We start from the raw sequence: 26,230 nt of genomic DNA, 5'->3' as shown, positions 1-26,230 counted from the left end.
GGAAATATTTACACATCAAAGTAATCTTAAGAGAGTAAAAATAGAAAATAAATATACAATCAAAACAACATACATCAAAAGTAGTGGATGATTAAATCCAGAAAGAGGCGATATTGCGGTAACTGCCAGCAAGCACCAGGACTGGCCGCTAGGGGGGAGTGACGCGACACAAAACAGCAAAGCTGCTGTAAAAAAAAAGATCTCAGAAGAAGAAGTCGACCGTGCCAGAAGCAAAGGAGGAAGGAAGGGGAACACTTTGATACTAGGCCGCGACCTGACACTGCCGAAAGAAACGTTACATAACTTCGACTTTTTTATTTATTTAATCCTAGGATTGTTCGATCTTCTGACACGACTACGCCGAAAAGAGTCTCCGCGGCGCCTCCTCGGTGGTATTTTGACTAGGGAACGGGATTTGATCCATTTCACACGGTAACTACGATGTTTGCTAATGTTGCTAGCTCGTTGCCGCCATATTGGCACTTAGCTGTTGGATTAGCACCCGTTTGTCAAGTCAACGCTATTTATGTTTATGTACAAGATTATGGATGAATTTTGGTTACATTAACGGTTCCATGGTTTACAGCTGTATTAGTTGTCGTATTGTGAATTGAGTCAAATGCGGTAGTTGAGGAGTGCGATGAGTCAATGCTGTAAGCTAACGGTGAAATGACCGTATATAGCTATTAGCCGAGCGTCGAGTGCAACGCATGTTTACCCCATTTATACACCGTCCGACAATCACGCGATGGTCTTTAAAGCCGGTTTAAATTTTTATACTATGTTAATTATTTACAATTTTTTACACTTGGTGAATTTTGATGTGTTCAGGTTGATTTTAAACCACTCCATTTTTTAGACCAAGGAAGTTATTTACATGAGTTCCATGTGGTTCGAACGACGGCACTGTACTCCATATTAAGGACACCCTACTGACCCTACTGGTCAGTAGTTAATCATTAAACGTTAAATACACAACACATGTTATTTAAACGTCTAGATGAAGCACATTTTTTATTGTATCTGCGTCAAATATATGTACAACACATGTAAATGTCGAGTAAGGATGTACCCAGGAAGTCGAATTATAATGAGAAGCTGGGACGCTTTCCAAGTATGTAAAATGTATAATTAATCGATACATTATTAAAAACAACAGGGCTGTAACTTTATCCATAGGACTCAATAACAATGAGCTGGTGATGTATTGTCATTACGTTGAGGCTCTGTAATTTAACCTTTTCTCTTGGGGAAAGAGCCAGTGATGGCGTTTTGACTTAAATATTTGCCGTGCCTGGTTCTTGTACTTCGGCTCCAATGTGTTTTCTAGTACTAACCTTCTGAGTCCTTTGTAGTACACTACAATCAATGGCTGCACGTATCTGACTATACATTAACAGATAATACGTTGCAACTCTAGCCTATGTTTCAATTTTACTAGTTGTACAAACTACCTCATATTCATGCTGTTATTGCTTGAAGATGTAGGTAACTCCCGAATGGTTTTGCAGTCAACACTCTTGTTTTCTCCATCAGGTTAAATGCTTTTAAATATATTTTAATTTTTCCAGGTTACTCTTTGACTCTGAACCAATCTTGTCAAGCCTTTACGTTAATGGATGCAATTTCTCTGCAGGAAGTGCAAAATATACTTGTTAGTGTTCATAACTAACACTAACAAGTATTAGCTAGTACTTGTTTGGTCTGTGACATGTCAGAAAATGTTGATAAAAGTTGGAAATAATGACGTTCTCAAATGTCTTTTCTCCACAGTTCAAAATTGTCCAGTTTTAATGATTTCTTTGTTATATATCAAGAAACCAGAAACAGAAGCTGAATAATCAGAACACTTGTTTTCAATATTGAAAACTGATTGAAAGATTCTCAAAGTAGTTGACGATTAATTTAGTAATTGATTAATCAAGTAGTTATTGTAATCGCAACGTCCTTAATTCAAACACCCGTTTACGAAAATGCAATTTTATGTAATGAACTCATTAATTAGCAAAAGGGTAGATTGTAACATGTGAAAGAAAGCATGTGACCAGCTCCATTTAAGCTCATTATCCATTTTCTCACTACAGTGGGATTACTTGCCTTTCTTGTACGGTAATCACTGTTGCCTCCTTTTCACAGGGTCATCATGGCTGATGATTTTGACGTTGAGGCCATGCTGGAGGCTCCATACAGAAAGGTGGGTTCAGCATTACAGAGATGAGTCCTGTTTCACTGTTATGCTTTACTCTTGAGTCCTTTTTAATATTTGCTACTGTGTCAAAGTTTACTTGAATGTTGTGTGGTGTGTGATTGAGTTTTTAAAACGCAATACAGAATTATAAATAAATCCACATCTATCTCTCTTTATAGACTTCCCTAATGATATCTCACCTCTACTCCCATGAATTCATCTTTGATTCCACTGTGAACTGTGAAAAAAAGGAAGGTAGTTATTGTGCATATACTGATGTACTGTGGTTCACCTTAGGACTAAAAGAGATTCAACCTAGAACATCCAGCCCCTATTCGGTTGCAAAAAGGTGAATGCCAGTGGTTGATAAGCCCATCCTTACCTGTCCAGCAAAGGAGGCGGTATTCAAATTTACAAAGTGCATGATTTTTTTCACTGTCTCTTCATGTGCAGTTATTTACAGGTTGAAAAGTTTGCTCAAAAAAACCAACTGGTTTTTCTGTGACCTTCAAAGAATTCAACTCTAAATCTTGTTCTAAAAAGTTTACTGTATTGCGTTTGTCAGACTGATGCTGTTTTAATTTTCAAAAGCAGTAGTTTGACAATAATATGCTTGACAATGTAGAGTAATGCTGATTTTTTTCTAATCGTGTATTCAAGGCATGTTATGATTTGGTGGCTAAAACAGGTAAATAATATTCCCTTGCTTGTAAATATGAATACTGCCTCTTTGCCTTAGCCAATTGTAATGTAAATCAGCATCTTGATTATTATTTTGCATGCTACACGACACCACAGTTATTGATATATTACTAGAATTACTTTAAAATAGAAGTATCTTAACATTGTATTATTAAGTCAGTTACATTTCAGTAGTGAATAACTCTTAAGTCACAAGGTTATTATTTGATGATTCAAACAAAGTATAATGGTAGTTTAACAAGTGGCTGAATTTATGGATTTTTATTCTTTTTTTTTTTATTTATTCATTTATTTTCTTGGGCGTCAATATTACTAAGAAGTGTGAATCCCTGTTTGCTTCAGGGCAAGATGTGTGACAGAGGTGGCATCGAGCTCTTACAGTCCAAGAACGAAAATGGGTGAAGATCACTGGACTGACATCAACCTCACAGGAACTCTTTTAGTGGCCGTGGGCCATACGTGGTCACGTGATTAGGCATATAGTGGCATTGGTACAGTCTACGAGAAGGGGCATGGTGGAGATGACCTGACAATTGTCAAAGCTTCCTGAACTCAGCTAAAATGTTGGACACCCTCCCTTATCTTTTCTTTGTTGCATAAAGTGCTAAGCAGCCTTGTTTAGAAAAAAACAGGACTGGGATGGGAAGATAATGGGGTGGTGGAAGGACACTGTCCAGAAATGACAGTAAGAAGTTTGAAGTATTATTATTAATTAAATATATTCTGCATTTTCTCTTGTCTCACCCCACCCCCTTTACCTTGACGACTTGAAATGTTTCATCTACGTCCTCATGATGTTCTTCTATCAACCTTGCTTAGGATGAGAACAAGTCCTCTCATGCTAATGGACATGAAGACCAGAACAAGAAGTAAGTTTTTGTTTCACAGACACACTCAAATAATCATTTGATGTAAATGTGTTTGCGTGCGCCATGGTTGCATGTTTTAAACGTGTTTGTTTTAAAGGAAAAGGAGGAGTCGAAGCAAGAGCCGGAGCCCTGGCTCAAAGAAGAGAAGAAGCAGAAGCAAAGACAAAAAGAAGGGCAAGAAGAGGAGCAGGAGCCGGGAAAGAAAACGAAGCCGCAGCAGAGAGCGCCATCGCAGCCGCTCCCGCAGCAAGGAGAGATCTGGGCGGTACAGAGCCCGAAAAAGCCCGGTGTATGTGAGCCTTTCAACTCGATGGTGACAGTCTAGTGTCGTGCTTATCAGGACAGTCTGTAAAATCTAACACAGTCCATATAAACTTATAAACAAATAAGTATTCTACTCTTTATGCATTTTATGTGAACCGCAGTTTCATGCTTCAGTGAACGCATTCAAACAAAAAGGTTGTGGGATGTTTTAAAGTTTGACCATGTTTTTGGTCAGTGATGAATTTTGGGGATCGTGGAGCTTTCAGAGGGAAGAAAATAACAAAATCATACCCTGCCGATTTACTTTTAGAAACGCAACATTGGAATGCTGTCTTGACATTAACACCACTGAAAATCAGCAGGTAGAGTCTAAAAATAGAGCATCTTGGAGCATCTCGTCACCTGAGCTGACACATGTTCTGGATAGGAGAATTGGAATGATGATCAGATGCAAATAATTTAAGGTTTCAAATGTTTGTAAAGGTCACACGTACCATTTTCTGTGTGCTGCATTGGTTTTTATTAACTACTTTTCTCCTTTACAAAATCAAGAAACTTACATTAGTCCATGTAAATGTAAGTTTCCATGATAATAATATGTCTAGTTCTAAATATAATAAATGGCCAAGAACGATTAACTTGGATCACTCTTGTATATAAATAGATAAGTTTAATACTTAAAAATTTTTAGAGGAGCCAGATTTATCTTTCCCAGTTAATCCTGTTGCAGTACACGTCAGAGTTTAATTTGATTAAGTTAATTCATTTTCTTTGGTGCACGTTGGTCACAGAAATAATTTTTCTGCTTTCTTATTTCAGCCGGAAACGTTCCAAAAGTCGGAGTCCCTTCAAAGGAAAGGAGAGGAGTCCCATCAGGTTTGTTTTTTTCAAGCACATGTTTTCAAATACTTTCAAATCAGGTTGACACAACAAAGATTCCTCTTTGTTAAATATGATAAGGAAACGAACTAAAGCAAATATTCATTGTTTGCTTCATTATATTCTTTTAATATCTTTATGTTCTTATATGGCATCTGTTTGCTATGTTTTATTTCAAACGTGTAGTTTGCTTTTCTTATATTTAAGAGTTGTAAAGGGTAAATGCTAAATGCCAGAAACAGCACTGTCATGTGGTGCAATATGAGGGTGCTGTTTGTCACCCGGTGTGCCAGCAAAGCTTCTTGAAACATTGTTCGTGTTGGTGCAGTTAGAACTTTATAAGCAACTGTTGACATGTAGTATGTTCAAACTCATTGTGACGAGCAACAGACGTGTTTACAAATGAAGGCGATTATGTTGTGACGACAGCACACCAAGATGGAAAATAAAACTCAACTGTTTCAGATGCAGCGAGCGCTATTGTAGGGGCGATTTTGAGGCAGGTCATTGTACACTTGAGGCAATGTTTTTGAGTATATCAAACTGGCCCACTGAAGTCAACATTATGTCTTCCATCATCCTGACAGTGTTATTTTATTCAGTGAGGCAGCTGTAGCTTCAGTCTTATGTTCCACATTTTCAAGATAATGAAAGCACAGATGGCAGTTCATGCTATTTAATGTTTTAGAAGCCTTGTTTTATTTATAACGAGTTGTGTTTTTTTTTTTTAGACAACCAATTGACAATCTAACCCCAGAGGAGAGGGATGCCCGCACAGTCTTCTGCATGCAGCTTGCTGCCAGAATCAGAGCTCGGGACCTGGAAGATTTCTTCTCAGCTGTTGGAAAGGTCGGTTAATATCCTTGTTGATATTTTTTATTTCATATCATGTTGAAATTCTATTTTAAATAATCTGTGTGTAAATAATGTGTCTCTGAAGGTCAGAGACGTGAGAATCATCTCAGACAGAAACTCGAGGAGGTCAAAAGGTATCGCTTACATCGAGTTTGTGGAGGCGTCCTCTGTGCCGCTGGCGATTGGCCTGACGGGCCAGAGGCTTTTAGGCGTCCCCATCATTGTCCAGGCCTCTCAGGTCAGTGTCTTCACCTCGATTGTTGGCATAATCACAAAAATATGAAATGATTCCTATTGGTAGATATACTGAATTAACACACACTGTGTTCTCTAACTCCAGGCTGAGAAAAACAGAGCTGCAGCTGCTGCTAATAATCTACAGAAGGGTAGCTCGGGTCCGATGCGACTATACGTGGGCTCACTACATTTCAACATTACTGAGGAAATGCTTCGTGGGATCTTTGAGCCTTTTGGAAAGGTTTGAAAGAGTTCTAGTAATGATATGAGTTTGATCTTTTTGTACAGACACATTGATAAACATCTTAAACTACTGCTTGTTTTTCACAGATTGAGGGAATCCAGCTGATGATGGACAGTGAGACCGGCCGATCCAAAGGATACGGCTTCATTTCGGTAACCAAAGCCTCAACGTTGTCCAGAAAGTGTTGTCGTGTTTGAAGGTCGTTTGATCCTAAACATTTTTTTCCCACCATTGAAGTTTGCAGATGCAGAATGTGCAAAGAAGGCCTTGGAGCAACTGAACGGCTTTGAGTTGGCCGGACGTCCGATGAAGGTCGGTCATGTGACAGAGCGCTCGGACTCGTCAACGGCCAGCTCGTTTCTGGACAACGACGAGTTGGAGCGGACCGGCATCGACCTCGGAACTACGGGCCGCTTACAGCTCATGGCTCGACTAGCTGAAGGTTTGTTGTGACGCATGTTTTTAACATACTACACTTAAACTTCACTGTTAGATATTCAAAGCTTGCTTCTCCCTACTCTCTTCACTAACACCTTTGGTGAGGTGGTTGCTGTTATTTATCAACAAACAGCCTGAGCTCAAAAGCAACAAGGACTGCCTCTTTGTGGAGTTCTGGCTCCTGCTGTGATAGTGTTGAGATGCTGGGAAAGTTTCTCCTAAATTGACTGTAAAAGAGACTCATGACACGTATTTCATTAGACTTTGCTTCCTAGACTTAAGCCATAGATACAAGTGCGATTTGACCAAATTGTCATTTTACATAAGATAATTATCTTTGCTGTGATATCTTTTAATGGTAAGTGAAGTAGTTTTTATTCTATTAGATCCAAGATCTTTAAATGATTCTGGGCACAGCAGCCATTTCCACATGTTTAAGGCTCGGTTCAGTTCTTGGTTAGTCAGGAAAGTGAAAGAGCACACACCATGACACTGAGGAAGTTTAATGGAACTAATCAAATCAATGATGACTGACTGGGACCTGTCAAAATGGCTGCTGTCCAAAGGGCCCATTCACTAAACTAAATTAATGGGACTTTGTTTATTAAAATGCAAATTATGTACATGACATTTATACACAGTATTATACAAGGCAATCGTGTTCGTGCTACACAAACTCTTTGCACAGAGACTATCATTGTTGTTATTATTAGGGTTGTGTTCTGTAAAATCAAGTTCTCTGATGTGTGTGACCACAGGAACTGGTCTGAAGATTCCTCCTGCTGCTCAGCAGGCGCTGCAGATGACCGGCTCCATACCTTTTGGAAACATTGCTGCTCCACCAGGTAAGTGTTTGAAGACCGGGGGAAACCTACTTTACATGTTCCTTTTTCTTTTAATTGGAGAAATCTAGAGACAAACAATTCCTCTTTGTTTTTCAGCTGTTCCAACTCCAGCTCCAAGCCAAGCCTTGAACCTCCCATCACAGCCTCTGGCCACACACTGTCTGCAGCTGTCCAACCTGTTCAATCCACAAGCGTAAGGACTTTATTGTGATTTACATGTGCTTATCTTTTCTTTTTAATGCATAATGTAGGTCTGCAACTAATGATGGTCTTTATTATCAATTATGTTGTTTGTCCTAGTGACAGATAATGTGGATGATGTCGGTATTTTCCAAATCCTCAGGATGTCCATGTCGTTGATATAAAGCTTTTCAGTTTACGGCCACAGGAACTGAATTTACCGAATTGATTTTGAAAATTATAGTTGTATTCAGTCAAATGTTGCAGCCTAGTAGTCAGACAAAAACTTGATTTAAGCTCCAAAACTAACTTAAACCTCATTGTCTTTGTCTTACTATGTTGGAAAAAAAAGAAGAGCAAAGTCAGTTTAAACCTTGCTTTGGAAATTCATCCCCTTTTGTTTCAGGAATCATAAGTGAATAGTTATTAGTTGTCAGCGGCAACGGGGTCAATGACATGACTTTGTCTTGCAGGGAAAATGATCCGAGCTGGGCTATTGAGATCCAAGATGATGTGATCGAGGAGTGCAACAAACATGGAGGAATAGTTCACATTTACGTGGATAAGAACTCTGCTCAAGTAAGTTGGAAATTGAAATCACAAAAACTGTCATTTTAAGTGTCCCAGTTTAATGTTTGAAACACCTTAAATAAGTTCGTAATCATGATGACGCATGGCATCTTACATTAGTACGTTAGTAGCAAATCTGTATTCACAAAGAAGCGTCAGATTCTTTTTATGTGAGTTAAAGACTTTACAGAGGGAGAACAGGGCTGTTATTTTGCATCAACAATCGTCTTAAAAGTAAAGCTACAAATCACTGTGTGAATGTTAAACTTGTTAAAAATGTTCCTCAGTGTTAGAACATTCATCAAAACTTGTTATGTTCGTTCAGCTGTTGTAAGACTTACTGCCATGTTCTACTTCTACTTCTAAAAATTACCTTTTAACATCTGTTTTCATGTGAACATTAGCCCTTGTGGGTTTTTGTCTAGTTCTGGTCTTATGAATTTGAAGTGTCTGCATAACACAAATGCACACCCTTAGTGAAGGGTTAATTTGTAATGGGGCTGGGTATCACTGTAAATGGATTAAATAATATTTTTGATTTGAAAGATTTTTACTGAAGTAATGCTCTAAATTTTCCAATATTTGGCTCTCTAATCTGGTGCATTATTGAAAAGGTTAATGACCACACAGTTACTCCAAATATCCTGCCCTGAAACAGACATTTTAAAGTAACTACCTTGTCCAGCAGGGGGTGTTGTGAGCATAGCTTGGCCTACATGTCTGTCCTCTTTACCCCTCAGAAGACCGATAAGTTATTTTGAGGTGAAAAACTAAATCGTCCTCCCAAGTCTCGTAATATTTGTGCAGAGCATACAAGAAATAGCATAAATCGTTTTATTGGATCTTACAAGTGAATCTGAGTTTGAAAATCTTTGTTTGTAACCTTGACGATCTCTTCTCCACACAGGGTAATGTTTATGTGAAGTGTCCCTCTATACCTGCAGCCATGGCTACTGTCAATGCACTTCATGGACGCTGGTTTGCAGGTAGGTTATGATGCCATCCATGTGGTTTTGAATCCAACATAAAAAAAAATCAAAATCTGTTCTAAATCGTGTGTTTGTGTCCTTGTTTCCTGACAGGCAAAATGATAACCGCTGCCTACGTTCCCTTACCCACCTACCACAACCTTTTCCCCGACTCTGTCACAGCGAAGCAACTTCTAATGCCGGCGCGTCGATAGTGAGACGTGAAGTGATGGAAGGTGGTGTAAATACATTTGTTTGCATTCATGGAGCTGTCATTGGAAACAGACACATTAAAATTAGTTGGCTGTGTGTTATTATAAAACCTCACAAGTTCAACAGTGAAAAAATTAGCAAGGATTCTTTTGTTTTTTTCTTTTTAGTTGCTCTTCAAAGTTTGTGGGTTTGTGTTGTAAACTATCACAGCAGTAATCTGCAGGTATCTATTGGTCTGTATGTTTTTAAATATTACTGTCATCTGCTTGTTTAAATCCAGTTTTAGATTTAAAAATTGCAGAGTCTCATGTGTTGGGTTAAATAGGCCTTAAATGCCAAAAGTATATTGTCAACAATAATCCTTTGTACCTTTTTACAGCCATTATTTCATTTTTTGTATGAAGGCTCCCAATAAACTTTGGCAAATTTGACGTTTCATTCTACATTTGTGTCCTTTTTTTGAAATGCATGTCTGTTAAAACAAGGCAATCAGAGATGGCCGACTTCACCCCTTTCACACAAAAAGCCTCTGTTGACCTATATGTAATGGCGTCTGGCTCCAGATCAGAAGGTTGTGTATCAAATTTTAACAATCGTAGTGGAAACACAGCCACTAAAAACACTACAATCCTGACAGGAAGCAAGGAGATACTTAATTCTGTCTCCGTAGAACTAGCATGTTTAGCTTGTAGGGACACAGAATCTGCTGCCTCATTAGGTACATTTCTGGAACAAAGGGAAGTACTGTAAAAAATCCTTGTTAGTGAAGTGATTTTCTCTATGAAGAAAAGACTACTTGACTGGTGAGAAAAAGGCACATGAGATGCTGTAGACTTTGACTAACTTAACGTCATCTATACCTGTAACTTGTGTACCTCAAAAAAAAAAAGAAACACTTAAACAACACAATGTAACTCCAAGTCAATCAAACTTCTGTGAAATCAAATTGTCCACTTAGGAAGCAACACTGATTGACAATCAATTTCACATGCTGTTGTGCAAATGGACTAGACAACAGGTGGAAATTAGCAAGACACCCCCAAAAAAGGAGTGGCTCTATAGGTATGCTGGCAGTGCTTTCACTCTAGTGGTAACATGAGACGGAGTCTACAACCCACACAACTGGCTCAGGTAGTGCAGCTCATCCAGGATGGCACATCAATGCGAGCTGTGGGAAGAAGGTTGGCTGTGTCTGTCAGTGTAGTGTCCAGAGCATGGAGGCGCAACCAGAAGACAGGCCAGTACATCAGGAGACGTGGGGGGGGCAGCACAGCCCTCCACGTGCTCGCCAGAGGTAGCCTGACTGCCATTAGGTACTGAGATGGGATCCTCAGACTCCTTGTGAGACCATATGCTGGTGGCCCTGGGTTCCTCCTAATGCAAGACAATGCTAGACCTCATGTGGCTGGAGTGTGTCAGCAGTTCCTGCAAGACGAAGGCATTGATGCTATGGACTGGCCCACCTGTTCCCCAGACCTGAATCCAATTGAGCACATCTGGGACATCATCTCTCGCTCCAACACCACGTTGCACCACAGACTGTCCAGGAGACCATCCACCACCTCATCAGGAGCATGCCCAGGCGTTGTAGGGAGGTTATACAGGCACATGGAGGCCACACACACTACTAAGCCTCATTTTGACTTGTTTTAAGCACATTACATCAAAGTTGGATCAGCTTGTAGTGTGTTTTTCCACTTTAATTTTGAGTGCGACTCCAAATCCAGACCTCCATGAGTTAATAAATTTGATTTCCATTAGCGATTTTGTTGTCAGCACATTCAACTATGTAAAGAACAAAGTAATTAATAAGAATGTTTCATTCATTCAGATCTAGGATGTGTTATTTTAGTGTTCCCTTTATTTTTTTGAGCAGTGTAGATGTCAACATGTGTTTAACAAAATGACAAAAAAAGACAGATTTAATGCATATACTGTAGACTTTTATCTGCTAACAAAAGATATAGCAACAACAAAATGTAATAATTTCACAAATCTCTTCAGCCTTAATTTAAGTCACACATCACATTTTCTCTTCTTAACTTTTTTGTTCCTCAGAGTTGTTTAAATCTGGAAAAAAAAATGACACAGGTTAAGTGACATTTTACCCTCCTGCGACAAAGGAAGAGACAGAACAGCTCCAGAAACACTTACATCAATATAATTGAGCGCTCAAAAGGTAATAAATAGAGCTGTCAATCTTTTAATAAAATCTAATCGTGATATGCTTGGCTTTTACTTATTATGGCTGTATTTTAACAGAACATGTGCAGCTGCTCTGCTTTTAGGTCAGCGACAACACTGAGGAAGCAGCTCTATTGTAAGTCTGTCACTTACTTTTCACATGTCACATTTTGCCTTCAATGATTACTTTTTGTTACACGCAGCAAAGATAATATTCACATTTTAAGATGCTAAAAAATCTAGTAAATTATCAAAATAGTTCACAATTAATAAGGGTAATTGTCTCAGACCTAGTATAAACTCGTACTTTAACTTACTGTGTCGTCCGAAATTTGATAAAAGAAAGGTCATATTTGACAAAAAAGTCATACATTACTATGTCGTCCAAAATTTGACAAAAAAGTCATATTTTGGTTGTCGTCCAAAATTTGACAAAAAAGTCATATTTTGGTTTGTCGTCTGAAATTTGACAAAAAAGTCATACTTAAGTATGTCGTCCGAAATTTGACAAAAATAGTGTGTCAAATTTGACACAAAGTCATAGTATGTAGTCGAGGGTGACAAAAAGTCATACTTTAGTATGTAAGTCAGGCCACGACAAAAAAGTCATAATATAATTATTAATGGTCAAAATTTGACAAAAAGTCATACAGTACTATATTAGATCGAAATTTGACACAAAAAGAATCATAGTATGTAAGTCCCAAAATTGGACAAAAGTCATACATTACTATATTAGATCCAAAATTGGACTAAAAAGTCATATTATTTTTAGTATGTGTGGAGTCCAAGGGTGACTAAAAAGTCATACTCTATTAATTTATGTAGTGCTAGAATTTGACAAAAGTCATACTTTAGTATGTCATCCAAAACTTGACAAAAAAAGTCATAGTATAGTATGTGGAGTCCAAAATTGGACAAAAAGTCATATTTTGGTTTGTGGGTATGGTGACAAAAAGTCATAGTATAGTATGTGGGTCAAAAGGCTTGACAAAAAAGTCATATTTTAGTATGTCGTCCAAAATTTGACAAAAAAGTCATACGTTAGTATGTTGTCTAAAATTTGACAGAAAAGTCATACTTTAGTATGTCGTCCAAAATTTGACAAAAAAGTCATACTTTAGTATGTCGTCAAATGTTTGACGAGAAAGTCATACTTTATTATGTTGTCCAAACTCCGACAAAAAAGTCATACTTTAGTATTTTGTCCAAACTTCGACAAAAAAGTCATACTTTAGTATTTTGTCCAAACTTCGACAAAAAAGTCATACTTTAGTATGTCGTCATGAATTTGACAAAAAAGTCATATTTTAGTATGTCGTCCAGAATTTGACAAAACAGTCATAATTTAGTATGTTGTAAAAAGTTTGACAAAAAAGTCATACTTAAGTATGTCATTAAAAATTTGACAAAAAAGTTAACTTTAGTATGTCGTCAAAAGTTTGACAAAAAAGTCATACTTTAGTATGTCGTCCAAAATTTTACAAAAAAGTCATACTTTATTATGTTGTCCGAAATTTGACAAAAAAGTCATACTTTAGTATGTTGTCCAAAATTTGACAAAAAAGTCATACTTGAGTATGTTGTCCAAAATTTGACAAAAAAGTCATACTTTAGTATGTCGTCAAAAGTTTGACAAAAAAGTCATACTTTAGTATGTCGTCCAAAATTTGACAAAAAAGTCATACTTTATAATTTTGTCCAAAATTTGACAAAAAAGTCATACTTTAGTATGTCGTTAAAAATTTGATAAAAAAGTCATACTTTGGTAAGTCGTCCAAAATTTGACAAAAAAGTCATACTTTAGGATGTCGTTCAAAATTTGACAAAAAAGTCATAGTTAGACGACTAATTTTAATTAAACTGTGCATTTTTATGTTGTAGTTACTGTTAAAAAAAGATGTGAAGTGACCATTGGCCCCCAAACATCTTCACTTTATCTAATCTGGCCCTCTTTAATAATAAGTTTGGACACCCCCAGTCTAAAAGCAAGAAGCAGTTACCAACCATCCATTTTGCTTGAAGCTGCAGTGAAAATACTGGACAGACTGACAGACTGCACAAAGACATTCTCACTCACATCCAGTGACCTGTGTTCTCCAGTTAACCTGACTGCTCACACTGAGGGTCCAGGTGAACTGGGATTTGACGTCTTCCATCATCATCATGTCGCAGTCAGATCTTGATCTTTTCAAACTCAATCATTTGGTGCAACACGCCAATATTTGCATTACTGTTTTTTGTTTGTCATGTTTTTTTCGCCGGCTCTGTATCAACTGTATCATCTGTTATGTAATACATTGGGAAAGTCAGTCCTGTATTGACCTGCCTTCATTCCAGAAACTGCTTAAGGAATTGCTCAGGAATTACAAATAAACCCAAAAGGCCCCCCATCAAAACAGAGCAGCTCAACTGTCCTGGCATGCAGACAGAACCATGTTTATTTTCCCCTCTGCTCAGATACAGACAGGTACACGGGACAGATTTCTTCACTGGACGTTTTTTGGGGGAACTGAGATTGGATTTATAGGTCGGAGACAGTACATCCTCCTGAACTCAAGTAAGAGTATGACGGGTTTTTTATCTGAGCTGCTTCTGCTGTTAAAATAGCTTAAAGAGATACAAACTGTTCTCCAGCCATTGCCGTAAAAATTGTTGTTGTTTTTTCGTAGCCACAGTGAGAATGCAGCCTCACTTTGTTTGTGTGTGCATATATGTCGGAGTGCTAGAGCTTGAGCTGTGGTGAGGCTCCCTCCCCCCTGAGTAAACTAGCCCCAGCATCTGTTAGTCTTTTCCACTTAACTACCCCTTGCTATATCCAACCTGTACTTATCCCACAGTGGAGCGCCTTGCGCTGTCTCACACTGGGTCCCACTGTCCTTGGGAGGGGAGACTGCTGTGGACATCGACCCCTGGTCTCTCTCTCACTTTCTCTCTCTCTCTCTCTCTCTCTCTCTCTCTCTCTCTCTCCCTCATGAGTGTATGCACAGACTCCCATTCAGAGCACATACACACATTCTGATACACAAAGATTCAGCTTGTACAGCTTCGGTATAGCAAAATACCTCATGATTCATACTACTACACTTTCTATACATCACCAACATGTAAGAGAAGTCTGTGTAAAGTCTGTGTCAACTAGAGCCAAACCCTTTCGACATGTAGCAGTTCAATTAAAGATGGCTTCTAGTGATTTCTGGCATCAGGACAATATTAATGCAAAATTAAAAAGTCAAGACTAAGGATACACAGGAATAAACGGAAGATATCGATGTCACCAAAATAGTAGCTTGTACTTGAGGCCTTGCTGGGACAAAAAACAGCTGGGAGACCAAACCCACAGAGGACTAGCTCTTCTCTTTTTTAACAGATGAGGGCGACATTTCTATAATTTCCCCAGCTTAAAGAGTGGCATTATTCATTCAACCCATGTTCAAACCAATGTCTGCTTCACTATAAGTCGTCCAGTGTTGTAATGTAACAAAGTACAAATATGTTGTTACTGTACTTAAGTACAAAAGTTACTTACGTAAGTTACGTAAGTTACTGTTATATTTATATTTCTAGCAACCTTTACTCCACTGCATTCTCTATCTTGCTCAAGAGCACATATAGACTAGCAGAGCCAGGAATTCAACCCACAACCTTCCAGTTGAAAGACAACTCACCCTACCACTGAGCTACCATGGCTCAATTCTGACTCCTCACTTTTTATTAATACGTTTACTTCTAAAAATTAAGTACATTTTATATCAGAAAATTACTTTTGATACTGAAGTACAGTAATTGTCATTTACTTTAAGACATTTACTTAAGTAATATTATAACTACTTTATTATAACTACTTTAACTTCGCTTTAAGGTACTTCAGATAAGACTGACAAAGTCTTTGTAACAGTCATCTAGACATTTATACTAAGAAGTCTTTCTAATTATAAGTGGAGCAGAGTAAAACACCATCACTCACCATAGCCTCAAATCATAAATAATTCAATTAAAATCTCTGCAAACATGTCAAAAATGAACTTTACAAGTTTAAAAGTATGTGTTTTAAACATATTCAGACTTCAGAGTCTTTTGTTCATGTGTGTAAATCCTGAAAGATGAGGGGAAAGAACTTTTTTAAAATGTATTCTTCATTTTCAAGCACATTTTAATGGGAGTTCTGCCCATTAACACACCATTTGAAAGTATGTAATTGCACATGTTAAAATATTGCTGTTTTGAATATTGTCATCATACATTACTCTGCTGAATGTTTTCTTAAAGTTGTGAAAATGGGAGGAAATGAAACCCTAAGTGACACCATATTTCCTGTTTGGGCTCACCAGTAGTCTGAACCTCAAAAATAAAAACAAAATAAAAAGCAGAGAAAACCACTGGAGAGGCTGGAAACATGAATTATTTGTTTTTTTGGAGTTTTTATAGGCACACTTTAAGTCTAAGCTCACTGAATTTAAAATGTAAAGAAAACAGTGAGAGATGAAATATGTCCTTCAGGTCAGGAGTCACACAATACTGCGGGTCATGGTCAGCGCATCAGTGTAGAGCCAAGTGACAATCTTTCTCCTTCCAGCCCACTGTCAACAAATTACAAAATATGTGGGATCCTGAAAATTAGTGCGGAGTCAGTGAGTTACTTATTTTGGCTCTGGTGGACGGCGCACTGCCATGATGGCCTCGTGTCGTAGCTCCTGGTTGTGAGTTAGCAGGAAGTGACTGTTTATCCCACATCCACCAGAAACTGAGTTCATCCAGGACGCTCAGGGTTCAAGTCATTTCACTTCCACTGCACAACAGGAGTGTGTCACACGTTTATACTGCATATAAAATGTGTGATAAAACTTAACTATGCACTTTTTTCCATGAGCATAAAAGGAATAAACACACCATTAAAAACCATAATGAACCATTAAGAGATATGTATGTTTGCCTTTTTTGTTTTCTGTAACTTTATCATCATCAGCCTGTGAATAATGCTCACTGATAAAGTACATTGTATACAGTGCATTCATACAGGTGTCCTGTAGAGTTATAATGTTGACCACTTTTTGGTTTACATTCACAGATTTGCATCAAAAGGCATCGTTTACATCCCTGAAATCTAACAAAGCCTCAAACATTTTAAAATGCAGTTTCCCCCTCTTTAACCTTTCAAATCCTTATTGTTTATATCTTCCTCTTTCGTGCTACAGTGTCAGCCAATGGATTAGATCACTGCCTCCCAACCCCTGGTCCTCAGGGAACACTGCCCTGCATGTTTTAGAGGTTGCCCTGCTCCAACACACCTGATCCAGATGGTCAGCTCAACAACAAGCTCTGCAGAAGCCTGATAACGAGCTCTTCATCTGAATCAGATGCAGTGTTCCCTGAGGACCAGTGTTAGGAAACATTGGATTAGATGGTCAGAAAATACAATAAACAAGACAACCATCACTGCACTTTTTCCTAAGAGAGGTTTCACTAGTTGTGGTGGTAAGACATGTACAACTTGACATGCTGTGTTTAGTCTGCGTAAAACAGCCATCATTTAGTACATCTATGGCACTCGTAGGGTAAAATCCTCCCTCTGCTCTTTCTTTTTTGCGATTAACTTTAAACTTTGTATCAGTGTAATCATTTTGATGTTGACGTTAGTGGAAGTAGTTTAGTTTAAAGCACTTTTGCCCACCCAGGCTCTAGAAAGCAGTGGGGGGAAGAAAAAAAAAACCCGCACTGAATTTAAAGCCAGTTCAAACCTGACATTTACTGATAAACGCTTCTGTGGAGAATCAAGTGAGCTCAGCGGCTAAGAGCCAGATCAACAGAGCAGATACTGTAATTATGTGTAATGATGTCTGGATCATGGTGTGACTCATTGCCTCCTAAAACCACAAAAGAAATCCTTGTGTGAACCAGGTGTGGTCAGTTTTAAAATGAAATATAATTCCTTCAGGGCTTATTTGTTTCTCACTTAGGATTTATGTAAAAACATTTTGTCAGGTAAACCCTGACATTTCCTAGACAAGCGTTGCGTTAATTATTGGTTCATTTACTTGATAGAGAATGTGTTGAATTATGAGCGCCGGGTTCATGCTGACACGTCTGTGAAGCAAAGCAGGTGTAAACAATCTATTTAAAGAGTCCAGAGCAAGAAGCTATTGTGTTCTTTCAGAGCCAAGTAACAAAGCACAGTTTGTGGCCTGAGTTTGCTGAGCATGAATAGCACTGAATAATATCTGACTTGTAAAGTGAAATGGTTGTTGTGTACGAGTGCTGTAAACCAGCCTTGTTTGGGATTGTGTGCGGTTTTTTTTGCAGTAGCCATCAGAGTGGAGGAGCTGAGTCTGTCTGCTTCTCTGTTGTGGGCAGGTCTGGCTGAGAAGAGTCTGGAGGAGGTGTAGGTGGGTTTGAGGGAGGTCGCAGGTCACAGTTGGGCCTCCGTACTTGTAGGGGGCTCCACTGGTGTGGCAGCTGCCTCCTCATGCTCCTCCTCTTGGGTTTTCGAGGCCGTTTCCTCCTCTCAATGTTCGACGCTGACTGGCCACGGTCGCTCAGAGCGTCTGAGGATTCGTCGATGTACGCCAGGTTCTCTCCAAAGAAATCCAGTAGCTGGCAGCTGGCTGAGGAGGCAGTGTTGAGGGGAGGGGATGGGAGGATAATTGGGGGGAGTGGAGAAGGAAAAGGTTGGTTAGAAGCAGAGGAGCATGGGCAGAAGTCTGGCATAAATGTATGTTTGTGGCCACTGTTTGGTACAGATCCACGTTTGTCTGCTGGAATCAGTTTGTCTTTCTCTTGTGCTGTGCCCATGTCTGTGCCTCTTGCTCCTTTCCTCTCCATGGTGCTGATGTTATAGCAGGGCTGGAACTGGTGCAGTGCCAGAAAGGATGAGGAAACTGAGGAGCCGTCTGATCTGGAGTCATATGAAGACTCAGATCCAGAGAAAGATCCTCCCTGCATTGCTGGGCCTGCTGAGTCTAGCTTTGAGCTGGAGTGGGCCACAGGGAGGGAGAAGGAACGGGCCAGCAGGTGAAATGACCTGCCCTCCACCTGTAGACTCACAGTCGGGTCAACCTGGTGTCCATGCCCTGCTCTTGGGACCGTTCCCCCTCCGAGAGCACTGACCCGTGGCCTGGACTGAGCCACCATCGCTCTCTCCAAAGTTGAACGGGCCTCCAGCTGGCTCATGGAGCTGGAGAGGCCGGCCCAGCGGTTCGGCAGATGCCCATTCTCAGATCCACCTTGAACCCAGTATCCCAGAGCACAATGGGCTCCTCGACGGATGCGGCGGCGCTCGCTGCGCTTCCATCGCCGGCGCTGCAGGAGGAAGGGGTCATACTCCAGAGGATTTGGGATGCGGAAGTCCATGGACATGTTCTGGATGTTCTGGGTCCAGTCTGTGGCATGAGCTCTCAACTCCTCCATCTGAGGGAGGGAGTAAATAGAGTAGAAACAGGGTCTAAATAAGATCAAATGCAACTCCTCCTCTCTCTGTATAATTACTGCTCCATTTATAGTACCTCAGCACGGGTCCTTTTAGACAACACCCTCAGCCAGTTGCCTATCATGGTGAGGATGGAGGCAAAGTAGGCGAGACCAAACACTATCCACAACCACACCAGAGGCTTGAAGAACACGTCATCCTCACGACCACCACCTGGACACACAGAGAGTGAGGGTGAATGATCTCAGGTCAGGTTCTGGTGGTGAAGGTGGTGTGTCCGTGGTCTCCAGTTTGAAACTGATGCTCCAGACCAGCTACAAATGGGAGTCCCATGAGGCTGTGTGTCAGTACCTGGTACGTAGTCTCCGAAGCCGACTGTGGTGAGCGTGATAACCACAAAGTAAAGTGACTCCAGAAAGGACCAGGACTCCACTTTCTGAAAGACGACTGTTGGCACGGCGAGGAAGATCAGACAACCAATCAGGATGGAGAGAACCGCAGAGATCACACGCACAGTGGTCGGTCTGACCATACGTTTCTATGGGAAACAGGAAAAAAAGGGTAAATACAGAGGCAGACTGAATAATGAGACTGTCATGATAGTCTCAAATTTAAAAATAAAACACAGAGATCAAGAATGAATAAAACTAAATCACTACATTATCCTGTGTATTGTATATATTTAACTTTATCACAAGTACAAGTTCTATTTAGCTTGTTTTATAAAATTCATAATCATTCAAATCTATCTTAAAGTATTTTCTCGTACCAAGATTGTAACTTTTTAAACTTTTTTAAATATGCAAGGTTTTTGTTTGAAGACCGGTTTGTGATCATCCACTTGGATCTAAACATATAGATCCTACGATTAAGTTTGTCTAATACAGACATCACAATATAAATCCAGATTCACAGTAAATGATTGTAAAGTGACTTCTACCTTCTTTACTTTGCATTTGTGTATTAATCTCTGGGTTTGTTGTCATACTCAATAATAGAAATCACCTGTTTCAAGAGTACACAAACATGAATATTCCTTTACACCAGTTGTTCCCAAAGTGTGAGATGTGGCCCCCTGGTGTGCTGTGAAGGTACTGCAGGTGGGCCTTGAGCAGTAATTAAAAAACATGAAAACATTTTTTTAAATCTCGTCAAATAACTGTAACACATTTAAGATAAATTTTGGAACGTAATCATGAGTAACAAAACAAAGTATATATATTTTTTATTAATCCCCTTAGGGAAATTCTTTCTTTGCATTTCACCCAATCTCTACTATGTACCTTCCTTGCACCCCTGCCCTTTGACCTGGTGAGGACTCAAACCTACAACCCTGCAGATACAAGAAAATTTCCCTTTCCACTTGGTCATGGGTCATCATTATTTGATGGAACACTTCAACCTCTCGGGTAGAAACATGTCGAGTAGATTTGTGACTGAATATTTTTGTTGGGCTGCAGAAAACGGCCACTAATTTTAACAAACAATTGTTGAACAATGAAGTTAATTATTAATTGTTAACTTATTATTATAAATAATTTGCAGCTGAGGGCAATGAAAAACAACAACAACACAGGATTAAAGGTGCAAAGCTGTGACTCGTGTATATCCAGACATAACCAGAGAGACGACTCTCACCAGAAAGAGAGTCTCGATCTTGACCACAGCTCTCCGCAGCACGGTGCCCAAGTGGTCACTCACTCCAGCCAGCAGGATGCCAAACATAGGGATCCCTACCAGAGCGTAGCACACGCAGAACAACTGGCCGTACCATGTTCGAGGAGACAGGTTCCCAAAGCCTGTGATAAAAAAAACAAACAAACAAAACATATACCTTCAGATATATTCATGCAACATATTTAACGTATGTATACTGTTTAGTACATTAGAGCTGCAACTAACGATTAATCTGTCGATTATTTTCTCGATTAATCGTTTGGTCCATAAAATATCAGAAAACCTTAAAACATCAAACCTGGAAATGATAATGTTCTCTAATGTCTTGTTTTGTCCACAAACCAAAATGATTCACTTTTAATAATTTCTGTTATCCAGAGCAAAGAAATTAAGAAAATATTCACATATAAGAAGCTTAAACAATCGGAAATCTTGTTTTAATCATGAAAAATTTTATATAATAATTTAATTTAATTAATAATTAATTGTTTCAGCTCTATAGTACATATAAGCTGTTAGCAGTATATGAGGATTTATTTATTATTATTATGAATGAAATGGAGAAACATAACCTCATATCTTCATCAGACAAAGTGCCTTAACACGTGTTCAGTGGGAAACAAAAACCCACGTTTGCCTCCTACCTATGGTGGTAATGATGGTCCCACAGAAGAAGATGGCAGAGGCCACGTCCCAGCGGCTGGTGAAGTTGGCAGAAAGGCAGTTCACATCCAGACCTGCGTCCACCGCGGTCACTACTCTCTGCAGGGAAGAGACACACCTTTCAACACATTATCATTATTTACATTTATGTTTCTTTCTACCATTTATCCAAATGTTTCATAACATTTGGATAAATGAAAAAAATAAAATAAAATTTGATATCAAGTTTTTTTATTCTGAAGAAAATATGAACTTATTCAAAGAGATTATGTTGCTGGAATTGACAGTTAACCTAAACTAAAGTGTTTTTTTTTTTTTTAAGGGGTTTTTTGTTTCTGACTAAAGACGTTTTAAGGCACTTAAATGTTTTGGCCCAATATTCAATTGCTTAAAAAAACTGGCCCTCGGCCACATTTACTTTCTGATCCCTGACCTAGACGCTTCAAAACAGGAGTTCAGATTCTTTTGGGTGACGTCATGTCCGGTTTCCACTTGGAAGTAACTCAACTCCTAATCTCATTGTGTGAGTATTTTAGTCTGACTTTGAGAAGGTGGATTTAGTCGGACAAACATGTTTACATGTATTATAAACATCAGCCAGACAGGTGTGACCAAAATAATTAAAATACACTTTGTGATGTACTGGCCTCTACAGGAGTTTGTAATTGAATAGTCCTGCACTAAACCTTTGCTGTGTGTGTCACATAACACAATAACAACACTGTCTGTGTTTGATGATAAAGACGATACCTTCACAAGTACGAGGAAGTCCTGCTCGGTGACACAAGAGTTATTGTCGAGGAACTTTTGCTTGGTTTTAAGCAGGGCTTCATAGGCAGCGCTCTCCTTGGGGGCCTCCAGGGTGCGGAAGACAAGCGCTCCCATCACCAGGTACAGTATGACCCCTACCAGCAGGGCCAAGAGGGTGGAGTATCGCATTTTCTACCTGTGGACCCCCCCCCAGGCCCTCCAGGGCTAGAGATCAGAGGCCACGATCTGCTGCAGGCGTAGTCGGATACAGAGGAGCTCAGCTGGCCATAAACAGGAAGTTCCTTTAGAGAGATACTGTGTGTGAGTATGGGAAGAAGTAAACGGGTAGCAAGTGTTCCCGGAAAAGCTGGCAGATAAGAAAGACCATCATTTAAAAATCTGTGCATGTAAACAAAACCAAAGTTACCAAAGTACACTTACTGACGGAAGAATTTAGTTAAAGTTAAAAGTTGATGTGTAGTAAAATAATTACATCAATCTGTGCAGTTATGGGTGATAATCTGAACCACTTCTCTGTCACCAGTGGACACTATGATGTGGGTGTAGGTTCTGGATATTTAGTGGTTAGCACCATACAAGTACCTTAAAGGGATACTTGAGTAAAAGTACAAGTCTTAAAGTATATGACATTTACTGCACTTAAGTATCAAAAGTCATTTTCTGAAATGTACTTAGGTTTTACAAGTAAAAGTATTTAAAAAAGTGAGGAGTTAGGATTGAGCCATGGCAGCTCAGTGGTAGGGCGAGTTGTATTTCAACAGGAAGGCTGTGGGTTCAATTCCTGGCTCAGTCTATATGTGTCCTAGAGCAAGACACTTAACCCCATGTGTGAATGTCAAAACTATAGTGTAAAGCAGTTCATCAAGTCTCTTCTTCTTCTGATTTTATTTGGTAGTAAAGAGTAAAAAAGATAGTAGTGCGTAGTGGAGTAAAAGTAAAAGTGGCTATAAATATAAATAACAAAATGAATTTTGTACTTAAGTACAGTAACAAAGTATTTGTATTTCTGTCTTCCCATGAAGGAGATCGTGCTCCCTGAACACTTGCCTGACAACAGGCCTCACAGCTGCTGCTGTATCTTTCATCCAGCAGCTCCAATTAAGTTTTCTGGAGTCAGTCTGAACAGCAAGGCCACGTTAAAAGACAGATATACAACACATATACACCCAATTATCATAGGACCACACATGAGAAGATTGCTTCTTCTTTGTGTGTACTAGTACATGTGTACTAGTCCTAGTCCTCGCAGAGAGCAAAAAAAAAACTGGCTGTAATGAGGCAGAACCTAATTTCTGTGGAAGTGGTTAAGTTTAGAGCTAATATTTGAATTATGGTTAGGTTACGGTGGAATGGAAGCTAATACAGTGTCCAAGGAGGACAAGCTGTGCAAACTTGGATGTGGGTGTTTTGGTAATTACACAGAAATCTACACTGGTGTGATGCACCAGTAAAAGGTGCTGCACGACATATTTAAACCTTTCCCCTGGTGTCATTGTGAAGTCTGAAGTGACATACATGATTAAGTTCAGACACAAAACCTGTAAAAGCCAACGTGACACATGTGCACAGTTTATGTGTGTGTTTTACAGCACTTTTTGTTTTACAAAGCCTAGATTATTGACAGTACCTTAAGCCACTGATGGCAGGAGCTCACCCCATGGTAAAGCTCCACAAAGTGATGGAAAAATCTTCTTTCACTCAGAATCTTCTGTTGCTTTCTCTCTGGCGCACAGTGTTCACAAGCGTGTGGGATTGTTTTTGTTTCCTCTGAGGACTTGGAAGAGAAAATACAGATGAGATTAAAAAAAATCACCCGTGTGAATACATACATCTAACAGAGTGGCTTAAAGTTTGCACAGTTACACATTGCTCTCTCAGTTACAACAGTCTATGAGTGACATATAGTGAATGTTCACACTGTCGGGACTTTATCATAATAAGCAGGGAGGAGCGGACACTCAACAGGCCACCGTGCAAGTGGTCGCACAAACCAGCAATCTGCTAAAACCTCCCACATACATCTTTGACATTATTCGAAAATATGTTTGTTATCTTGACTTTGCTTCTAATAACGCCTCTGAACTGTTTACCTTTAACACACACACACACACACACAGATCTGGGATTCAGGAGATTCTTGTCTGAGTCCAGTCGGCCATGGTTGTCTCTACATGGACCTTGACAGTGTTTTGAAATTCACCAGAGTCTGAAAGGACTGTTGACATTCTGCACTAATGGACTGCTGTCTTTGCTTTGTGTGGACCAGACTCACTCTTTGGCCCTGGCATCATATCTCTGCCTAAACCTCCGCTGGCATATTTTTGATATTTTGCTAAGATATTGAGTGAGGTGCTCAGAAAGTCCGCGGGTGTGATCTCATCTGAAAATAAACAGTCGGGCAGGTGGGGCCATAAATCATGAGGCGAGTTGTTTGAAACAAAGCACGAGGCTGGGAGAAGACATACATTAGCTGGCCCTTAAGCTCAAGAGCCCAATCCTATTTCTCATTTTTTCTTCCACTGCCACATGGCTCGACCCCCTTAGAGTTTAAAGTGGTTAAACTCTAGCCTCACTGAATGGGACACCCCTTCAAAATGTGATACATCATCACAAAGGCATATGTGACATGTTTTACTGGAGATCCAACAAGAAACAAAGCCTTCACGTGGAGGTTTGATTGCTCATGTGAAGGTATAGGTTAGTGTAGGGCATATAAATATTATAACAGCGACATGAGGGGCATATAAAGATAATAATAAACATTATAAATCTGACCAAACTAGAGGAACCACTGAAATAAAAGACTTGTGAGTAGTCTGACTGTCTGACCATTGAAGCCAAAAACATCCATGTTTCAGTGTGTAACATCTGAGAGGGTTTATGGCTTATAGTCATAAGTGTGTTTGTTTGTGTTAAGAGTGTTATCACTTTGTTTGCATAGCCTTAGAACAGCGGCTCCCAAACCTTTCACAGAACTGTACCGCTTCAGACATTTGACCTCCATACTCCTGTGCACTTAGAAATCAGGACACATAAAATAAAATCAATTATTTCTCACCAAAATAGATCAGGGAGCAACACCAGTTCACTTTCTTTTTTAAAGAAATCTACTGCAATGAATTTAACTGTATATGCCACTTTCAAAATGTAATCAGACTGTTTGCAAATCATGTTTTTTTTTGTCTTTGCATACTCACTTCATCACTTTTCGTAATCCAGGTTTGGAAATCACTGCCTTAGAATAACATTACATTACATTACATGTCATTTAGCAGACACTTTTATCCAAAGCGACTTATGGAATAAGCGGTGTATGTATGTACTTGAGATTAGGGTCTTTCTTGTGGAAGCAAGGCTGAATGGATCAAACCAGCTGGAGCGTGTGTTCCACAGAAGAAGAGCAAGAAATGGATTGATATAAAGTCAGTCAGTCATCATCAACCGCTTTATCCTTCACCAGAGGGTGGCGGGGGTGCTGTGCCAATCTCAGCTAGTTCACCAGTCCATCGCAGGGTCACACACACAGATAGAGACAAACAACCATTCACTCTCACACCTATGGTCAATTTAGGATGTCCAATTCACCTAATCCCCACATTGCATGTTTTTGGACTGTGGGAGGAAGCCAGAGAACCCGGAGAGAACCCACGCACACACGGGGAGAACATGCAAACTCCATGCAGAAAGGCCCTTGTTCCAACTGGGGCTCGAACCCGGGTCTTCTCGCTGTATAACCTAAACTTTATCCGTTAAATTAAGGTTCAGATGATTCAGTAAAACCCATATTTGAGTTTTTATTGTATTCTGAAGTAAAAAGTGTAATTTATGTTAAAAAGAAGTATTACTTCTTTAAAGTTTAATATAAGAACAAAACAAAAAGAGACTGTTTGTGAACACGACTGCATTCCCCAGCCAGAGAAACACATATTTCACATGTTATAATTTTAAAAACTGTGATCCCAAGGGAAAGATCCTTTAGTTGTCCATTGCCCCTCAAAGTATTTGTTGCTGACGTCAGAGGGAGATCATACATTTCCTCTCTGGTTGTTTTCACGCACAG

At 39.4% G+C, this 26,230-nt stretch overlaps 2 protein-coding genes across 6 annotated transcripts; one reads left to right on the top strand and one right to left on the bottom strand.

Moving 5' to 3' along the window:
• Positions 1-203: 203 nt before the first annotated feature.
• Positions 204-9,883, top strand: rbm39b (RNA binding motif protein 39b). Of its 5 annotated transcripts, none has more exons than XM_044038348.1 (17): positions 204-432; positions 2,137-2,194; positions 2,368-2,443; positions 3,233-3,575; positions 3,710-3,759; positions 3,857-4,048; positions 4,843-4,899; positions 5,634-5,751; positions 5,843-5,995; positions 6,098-6,235; positions 6,325-6,390; positions 6,476-6,680; positions 7,435-7,521; positions 7,618-7,714; positions 8,175-8,280; positions 9,179-9,257; positions 9,354-9,883. In XM_044038348.1, exons 4-17 carry the CDS (start codon positions 3,570-3,572, stop codon positions 9,452-9,454), a joined length of 1,455 nt encoding a protein of 484 aa, XP_043894283.1. In that variant the 5' UTR covers positions 204-432; positions 2,137-2,194; positions 2,368-2,443; positions 3,233-3,569; the 3' UTR covers positions 9,455-9,883. The 5 variants fall into 5 exon arrangements, with proteins under 5 accessions (XP_043894283.1, XP_043894282.1, XP_043894281.1 ...); XM_044038347.1 differs by having other exon boundaries at positions 2,368-2,537; XM_044038350.1 differs by lacking the exons at positions 204-432; positions 2,368-2,443 and adding an exon at positions 2,486-2,537 and having other exon boundaries at positions 2,179-2,194.
• A 7,084-nt stretch (positions 9,884-16,967) lies between these two features.
• On the bottom strand, positions 16,968-24,652 carry LOC122776694 (potassium channel subfamily K member 4-like). Its single transcript, XM_044037347.1, has 7 exons — positions 23,798-24,652; positions 22,150-22,451; positions 21,381-21,498; positions 20,698-20,858; positions 19,411-19,597; positions 19,136-19,272; positions 16,968-19,040 (listed from the first exon to the last, which is right to left on the bottom strand). Exons 2-7 carry the CDS (start codon positions 22,336-22,338, stop codon positions 17,943-17,945), a joined length of 1,890 nt encoding a protein of 629 aa, XP_043893282.1. The 5' UTR covers positions 22,339-22,451; positions 23,798-24,652; the 3' UTR covers positions 16,968-17,942.
• Between the last annotated feature and the right edge of the window lie 1,578 nt (positions 24,653-26,230).

The sequence above is a fragment of the Solea senegalensis genome, linkage group LG11, assembly GCF_019176455.1.
Source record: "Solea senegalensis isolate Sse05_10M linkage group LG11, IFAPA_SoseM_1, whole genome shotgun sequence".
NCBI classification, from domain to species: Eukaryota; Metazoa; Chordata; class Actinopteri; order Pleuronectiformes; family Soleidae; genus Solea; species Solea senegalensis.
Note: the sequence above shows the minus strand (reverse complement) of the source record. Positions and strands in the feature narration are given on the sequence as shown.

Bases quoted from the DNA above. Each gene is read 5' to 3' on its own strand.
- rbm39b (XM_044038346.1), top strand. From the start codon at position 2,144: ATGGCTGATGATTTTGACGTTGAGGCCATGCTGGAGGCTCCATACAGA. The intron at 6,681-7,434 runs GTTTGTTGTGAC...GTGTGACCACAG, and splicing joins CATGGCTCGACTAGCTGAAG to GAACTGGTCTGAAGATTCCT. The intron at 8,281-9,178 runs GTAAGTTGGAAA...TTCTCCACACAG, and splicing joins TGGATAAGAACTCTGCTCAA to GGTAATGTTTATGTGAAGTG.
- LOC122776694 (XM_044037347.1), bottom strand. From the start codon at position 22,338: ATGCGATACTCCACCCTCTTGGCCCTGCTGGTAGGGGTCATACTGTAC. The intron at 19,598-20,697 runs GTGAGAGTCGTC...TGTTTCCCATAG, and splicing joins AGATCGAGACTCTCTTTCTG to AAACGTATGGTCAGACCGAC. The intron at 19,041-19,135 runs GTACTATAAATG...TCCCTCCCTCAG, and splicing joins CTAAAAGGACCCGTGCTGAG to ATGGAGGAGTTGAGAGCTCA.